The sequence below is a fragment of the Tupaia chinensis genome, unplaced genomic scaffold, assembly GCF_000334495.1.
Source record: "Tupaia chinensis unplaced genomic scaffold, TupChi_1.0 Scaffold000489_1, whole genome shotgun sequence".
Lineage (NCBI taxonomy): Eukaryota > Metazoa > Chordata > Mammalia > Scandentia > Tupaiidae > Tupaia > Tupaia belangeri.
The window spans coordinates 6,386,436-6,394,342 of record NW_006160001.1 but is presented as its reverse complement, the minus strand read 5'-3'; the positions used below and the strand labels follow the sequence as shown (position 1 = coordinate 6,394,342).

Below are 7,907 nucleotides of genomic sequence, written 5' to 3'. Positions count from 1 at the left end.
TCCCCATGTGTTGTCTAGTCTGGTGATGCCATCTTTTACCTTTCTGAGACGCACACTGAAATGAAGACTTTCTCTTTTCAATGATTGCTGTTTTATTTTTCCTCTTTCTTTTATTTTCTTATATATATACTCTCATTCAATCACTGTATATGTTTAATGAGCTAAATATTGGAGATGGCCTCAAAATGCTATGCCTTTTATGATAAAGGATTAGAACTTCTAGCCCAACATCCAACTGTGCTTGGAAAAATAAGGCCCTGGGGATCAGCTGGTGGTGGAGCAGTGGACACACTAGACCCACATGGGAAATTTCCTAGGTTTGTGACCTGGGACTTTCCTGAACATGCTGGACTAAAACACATGAGTTTGTGACCCAGGTTGGCTGAGATGGAGGTGTATAGCAGTTTGAAGACCCTAGTGGGGATGCTTGTCTCTATACTTCTCTCTTTCTTTGACCTCTCTCTGACTCCGTCTTGCTCTCTCTCTCATGGAAAAGTAAACAATGACAACAAAAATAAATAAATAAAAAATAAATATTTGGTAAATTCTTTTTAAAAGAAATAAAGATATACATCTGTAAACAATAAATAAATAAATAAATAAACAAATAAATAAAGCACACTGAATATGTGGAGTTAACTGAAAAAATAAGCAATAGCTACCAGTGTTGCAGTCTCCAGGCAAACATAATGGCTGTCACTGTTCATAGCAATGTCCTGTAAATAGACTTCTAGGGAGCGGTGTTCCCCTCCCATAGGGAAATCTAATTACTAACATTACCTCTATGACCGACATTATTACTCCATTCTCCAAAATAGTCTTCTTTATCTTCACAAATCCTTTAGAAAAATTCTCAGTTATTCAAGTATGGCTATTTTCTTTTTCATGTCCAAATGCAAAACTCCAAATCCAAATTCCAAAGCTCAAATCAAAGTCATAGGAAAATGATTCCTAGGATTCAGCCCCTGGATAGATGTGATGGTTTTTGATGTCACTCTGTAGCTAATGATCTTTACTTTCAGGAGGGAATATGTAACTGGTTCTGACTCAGAGGAAGTATTGCCAAGGCTGCTGTTCTTTTCTCTAGCTCAGTTATGTCCCCACACCCTGATATGCATTTTTTCAAATGTTTTCATTTATTTCTTACTTCTAACCCAGAGTTGGTACTTATTCTAAGGAAGACATTCTTTTTATCTTGCCTTTCCCCATGTATTCTCTTTCCCCTTGGAATGACTATCTAGAATGCCTTCCCATTTTCTTCTTTCAGTAGAAAGATTACTAATGCGTAACAATCATCAACTGCTTCCTTGAAAGCCTTCTTTGAAATTATTCCAAACCCACAATGACCTTCTGTTCTGAATTTCTGCCAAAACACGGTCAGCTCCACACAGCCATCAAGAAGCGATTAGCTACTGAATACCTACAAGGCCCCCATATTGTTTGATTGTATCTCAGCTGTTTTGAAGAGAGGCTTCACCTCTCCTAAACCCTTCTATCCCCCACAGAGTTCAAAACAAAATTGGACATGTTCAGCCTTTAACTTTTACTGATCAACTTAACTAGGCCAGTGCTCCCATATTCTAAAATATTAAACTTCTGTTGGTACAGTTCTCTTTGTTGAACTTGGCAGGGCATCGCAGAAACTGACAAACACACACGTGCCTCCTGCTAGTGATTGTGGTCCTGGGTATTAGACTCACTATTGAAACTCCTTACCTGGGTTGAAAACTGGAAACCAGTGGTAAAATTGATTCTTGTAGGGAACGGTGTCAAATTCACTGCATTGCATCTGCCGAAATGTGGGCGCATCTGGTCGACATGGGTGGACATTACACAAACGGTAGCGTTTTCTTTCTCCAGTGCAGTATTTCCCTCCAAACTTTGGTCTACAAATGAAACAGACAGGCTGTTCTTTCACTTTCCTTAAAGTGTTTGCTTTCTCCAGTGTGGTATTTCCCTCCAAACTTTAGTCTACAAATGGAAGACAAGCTGTTCTTTTAGTTTCCTTAAAGCCAACATTTTCCTTTAAAAATCCTGTGGCATCTGGCCATTCCTGTCCTTTGTCAAACCATATCTATCTGTGCCCTCAAAATTAACCTTTAGACTAAATTCTTCCCATTTTACACAGCTTTTGTTACCCATCAGTATTTCAGAATTAAGTATATAGCTCCCATTTTGAAATAGTTTGTATATCTTTTGTATCTATACATCATCTGGATGCAATATAAGCTGAAAAGGGATACATCTCTCTTCCAAAACTTATTTGTTCTTTGATTCGTATTTAGCACGTTAACAGTGGCCGTATTACAGAATTGTTCACACTTTGTATTCCTTTGACCCTATAGTCAGTTGCCTGATCATCAGTTGTATCTTCACCTGTGTTTCCTCCTTTTTAATCCCACCATCACCAAGCCATTTGAACCTCATCTCCATTCCTGTTTTCCCTCTGCCTATTTTTTCCTCCATCACTCACTGCACACATTATTATATGGTGAACTTTTCAGTTATTTTAATTATTTTGGTTTCCTTTTAAAAAACCTCCAATGGCACCCAATGGCCACAGAATCGCATCAGCCTTGTAAGTTGGGCACTCAAGGCCCTCATGTTTCTGCCTTAATTCACTTTAACAACTTTACTTCCCACACTCTCCTTCATTTGTATAATGCCCAGAGGTACAAGCTGTCTTATCTATCATTTCTTTTCTGTGCCTCTGGATGGATTTCCCTTCTCTTAAAGCTCCACAAGTCTACATCCCACCCATGTTTTAAGGACCAAATTCATGTTACCTCACTCATGAATCCTCCTTGAATCCCCCCATAAGTAATGTCTTCCTCTTTTAAAATGATACTTCATGTGCTAACTGTATGCATTTCCTGAACTTACTGCCAAAGGTATTTCTTCAATGACTCAGTCCAAGCTCTATGTCCTCTACAGTGTCCAAAGAGTACTTTTAAGTACAGAAAGCTTTCGATGAATAAGTTAATCTTATTTTAGAATAACCATTCTTAACCTTTTATTCCCTTGGCAATAAACTTGGGGGCAGTGAATGAATCACAATGAATGAATCACACAAAAGAGGAGAAGAGAATGTAGCAGAATTGCTCTCACAGGAGTGGAGGAACTGTGTATCCTTCAGAAGGTGTACAGGTGATCCTCATGTGCCTTCTTGCCTCCATGGCACTGCATCAGAATCAAGGATAGTGCCTCCTGTTGCAGTGCAGCAAACAGTTTGAATCTGGCTTTATTGTCCAGTAGATGACTCTTAACAATAACTTTATCTCTCTGGGTCTCCTTTTTTATTTTATTGGTGAAAAGAGCATAAAGTTTTATCTCACAAGGTGTGAAACTAGAATGAAATAATGCACATAAAGGTCTAATAAAGCAACTAACATTGAGCAAGAGCTCAATAAATGATAGTCTTTTTTGTTATTGTGAATAATTGCCTAATATTTATATACTATGATGTGTTCAATTACATGCCCAGGAGAGGAGAGGAAAGGAGAGAGTACAAAAGAAGACAAAACCATGACCTGTACTTACTAGAAGTCTATAGTCTTGTTGAGGAGGAACAAAATAACATAAATAATAAATGAGACAAAATTTAAGAGAGCTACAGTGTATCCTGTACACAAAGGGAGTTTGGAGAAGAGAGGGAGCCATGGAAGTAAGGCTGTTTGGAAAGGATTCATGGGAGGAGTGGTGCTGGAGAATGTTCTTAAAGGAAAGGTGGGAGTGGCTTCTCAGTGCAAAGGCAAAAACCATACCATGTGAGCATCTAAGTGAAATCATATGCCAGAGGCACAGAAAACCAGGACATCCTCCCAAAGTGCCCAGCTGGTGGAGGTAGAGCCAAGACATGAACCCTCTGTCTTAATTCATAGCCTGAGCTCTTATCTACTATGTTATACTGCCTGACTATGCAGCCCTGAGACACAAAGATCTCACATCCTGGCAGTCTACTCCCGTTCTGGTTATAGCTGTGGGTCTTTTGTGATCCTGCTGCACTAAGCTATCCTTGAATGTTCATGAGATTTTCTATACCTCCTCCCCCATCTTTCTTCCTTTCCTTCTTTTTTATTTTTATTAAAAAAAAGCTTCTTTTCTTTCTCTCTCTCACTCTCTCTTTCTGGATATCTGGATATACTATCTTGTGCTCAATACTATGCCCAGATGAAGAGAGAGTACAAAAGAAGATTAACCCATGCCCTGCTTCCTCGGTATCATTGAGGAGAAAAATTAACCTATATTTAAAAATGAGAGAAAAGAAAAGATAGCACTGTGTATTGTTGACTGCAAGTTGCTCTCACTTTTTTCATTAGATAGAAAGAGAGGGGGAGTGGGAGAAAGAGAGAGAGAGAGAGAGACCCCTAACAGGGTCTTGCTATGCTGCGACTCTCTCCCCAACCCTGAGCTTTTCCATATGGTTCAGTATTATGCAGTGGTACCCTACTATCTGTGCCACCACAGATGGGCCTCTCTCCACCCTTTTAAAAAATGTTCATTCACAACAGAGAACATGCATATGCCAGAAAGAAAGAGAGAAACAGATATCATTAATTGGATCTCACCATGTCATGATCCCCTTCCCTTAGTTCTTCAGCTTGCCAAGACCTTGGGTACCCACATGTATGCATGGTATGTTCCTGGGGATTCAAACCCATGGTCACCCACATGGTATCCAGCACTGTAGTTTAGCATGCTACTATTTACACCACCAAGGCTGGGCCTCCCATTTTTCTTTTTCTAACTTTTTTTTTTTTTTTTGGGAGAGGTTTTTGCTACAGGGCGTGTGCGCTCGCCAGACAGAGAGAGACAGAGAGACAGAAAGTGAGAAATCACCCCCCCAGGGGGGATGGTCACGCCGCAATCCCTTTTCCTCCATTCTCCTCTCGGGATCTTGGGCATGCACGCACACATGCCCGGCGTGAATTTTAAGCCACCGGGTCCGGGATGAGAACCGCGGTTGACTACGTGGGAGTCCAGGAACATAGCCATTATGCTAATTGCTGGTTCCCACCATTTTTCTTTTTTTTATTATTAGTATTCGTACATTAAATCACTATACATCATTTAGATTGTAAAGAGACTTTACCCAGCATGATATATACCTCAGTCCAGCCCAGTTGAGACCACCATACACATCCTCGTCAACAGATAATAAACCTCAGTGAGTTTTAGTTCTTTGAACATAAAGGAACTTTGACCGAAGCATGCATATAATAAGCTTTGCAATCATTGACTCCCAGGAGGAGATATTAGGGATTCTCCTTGACATTTGAGGTTGGGCTGGTTTTCTGCTCACAGTGATGGAGTGACCCTCTGTGAATTGGCACCTCTCTGATTCATTTCCATCCTACAAGCATCATCAGAACCTCTTACGAGTCAAGTCCTACTGAGTTCTCACTAGCCAGTTGGCCAACATTAAGGATTAAGTTTCAAGGTCAGCTGGCTCATGCACTGATTTGAATCTGTGACCTGAAGCACTGAACTGAATCTGTGATGTATTTCCACGGGCATTATTCTCAACAAACTTAAGCCAACCAGCTATGGAGAACAGACGGACTCACTCACTTGAGGACACTATATGACAGAGGCCTTGGAGATGGAAATTAGGGCCATTTTTTCTCTGAAATGGAGAAACATCCTTGGATTTCTCAACCAAGATCTCTCTTCTCTGATAACCACAGGCCACTAACCATTCTCCCAAGAGAGTATGAACTTGTTGTGGCAAAATACACAGCATTGACAATAGAGCCCCTTTTATTTCCTGACCTTGAAAATGCAAAACTTCTGATCAAATTGAAATAAACTGTAGAAGAACAATTTTCTCTAAAATTAAAGTACTCCATAAGAAAGTCTTGGTGTTGAACTTTTAAAGCCCATAGAAAGCCTGTATTTAAACAAAAACAACTTTTATTAAATGGTAATTTTGTTTTCTTTTTTGGAGAGGTTTATACTATAGGGTGCATGTGCTCGCCAGAAAGACAGAGGCAGAGAGACAGAAAGCAAGAAATCACCTCCCAGGGGGGATGGCTATGCCACAATCCCTTTGCCTCCATTCTCCTCTTGGGATCTTGGTCATGCACGCACCCACACCTGGAGTGAGTTTAAGCCACTGGTCTGGGACTTGAACCGCAGTCAACTACATGGGAGTCCAGCAACATAGCCATTATGCCAACTGCTGGTCCCCAAATGGTAAAATTTTATAATAATTTTGTCAAGATTTCCTCTAATGCATACTTATATGTGTGGTAAATAATAAAGATATCATTGTAATACTAAAATAACTATCATGTATTGACAATTAATTCTGTAGTAGGACGTGCTAAACTCTTAATAGATAGTAACTTATGAACCCTCAAAAGAAACTTATTATATATGTAAAGTATATTACAAATTTCATAGAAAATGAAAATCATGAAAACACTTTTGAATGAATTTCAAAACCTTTTGGTGCCAAAATAAACTCTTACTTTAATTTTATTTTTTTCACAAACTTTTGAAAGTCCCCTCATACATATGTATACAGTACTTACATAAATACATATAGTAGCAATAATATATTTATTCATAGAAAGGAGAAATAAGATTTGGAATTGATATACTGAGGGAATTGTAAAAACTTTTTTCACTGACTTTATGAAAAATATGACCCTTACCCTTCTAGTCAGAGTGATGTAAATCTCACTAGAAGAAGTTTGACATCTTTTCCACTTACATGAGCCATCACATGTACACTTTTTTTCCTTCAGTCCACCAGAGAGCACATATGCACTTGTCAAAGAGACAGAAAGGGGAAGGAAGAAAGCACCCCACAAGGGGAATGGCCATGCCACAATCCCTTCTCCTCTATTTCTACCTCCTGTCAGGATTTTGGGCATGACACACACACCTAGTGAGCTTTCAAGCCATCAGCCAGGATTTAAACCACACCTTCAGCCATGTGGGATCCGGCTGTCTTAACTTTCAGGCCACAGAATTGGCCCCACTTTTAAAAATGTACACTTAGAAACTAGTATACCAGAAAATAATGAATTAAAGAATGTAATAAGATAAGAGTTGTAGTGCAGGAGTAATCCACTGCTCAGAGAAACTGGATACTACATGGCAACCACAGTTCAAATCCTGGCCTGAGACATGCCAGACAAACTCAAGTGCCCAAAATTCAAAGGGCAGGAGGACTGGAGAAAGGGGATTGAGGTGTGATCAGACCCTGTGGAAGATACTTTTCTCTTTCTCTCATGCATATACACATTCTGTCATGAATAATGAAAAAAAATGCAGCCTTTCAAAAAAGGTAAGCTATACCTGGAAAATAAGTAAATCTAAACTTAATTCATATATACTATTATTATGTAAATTTAAAGATATGAGAAATTAAGCAATTAGATTTAAAATTTGAAATAATTTCCATAGAATCCTTAACAGGATATTATGGAACTTTAAGTTTTCACAAAATTCTTTTTTAAAATGTTCAGACTAGTTATCCTCAAAAAGGGTGCCTAGCTATTTTACTTAAGGGAAGAAAAATATTATTATAAAATTGTACATTCATTGTGATTGAAAGAAAGCTACAACCTTAGAAAAATTGGGTGTACTAATCTCTTATAGCTAGAATGGAATTTTCTATAAAATATTTAATTGTATAATTTTCTAAAGACTTTTACATAACCAGCAGTTAGGATAATGGCTATGTCGCTGGACTCCCACGTAGTCAACCGCGGTTCGAGTCCTGGACCCAGCGGCTTAAACTCACACCGGGCGCATGTGTGTACGTGCCCAAGATCCTGAGAGGAGAATGGAGGAGAAGGGATTGCGGCGTGGCCATCCCCCCTGGGGGGTGATTTCTTGCTTTCTGTCTCTCTGTCTCTCTCTGTCTGGCGAGCGCACGCGCCCAATACCAAAAA

The 7,907-nt window shown here is 39.3% G+C and overlaps 1 protein-coding gene across 1 annotated transcript in view; it reads right to left on the bottom strand.

Moving 5' to 3' along the window:
• Positions 1-7,907, bottom strand: part of LOC102474570 (A disintegrin and metalloproteinase with thrombospondin motifs 12) — a 75,293-nt gene that overhangs the window by 287 nt on the left and 67,099 nt on the right. Inside the window, exon 14 of the mRNA XM_027774889.1 lies at positions 1,717-1,886. Coding sequence (XP_027630690.1) covers positions 1,717-1,886 — 170 coding nt within the window. The remainder of the gene's footprint in view (positions 1-1,716; positions 1,887-7,907) is intronic.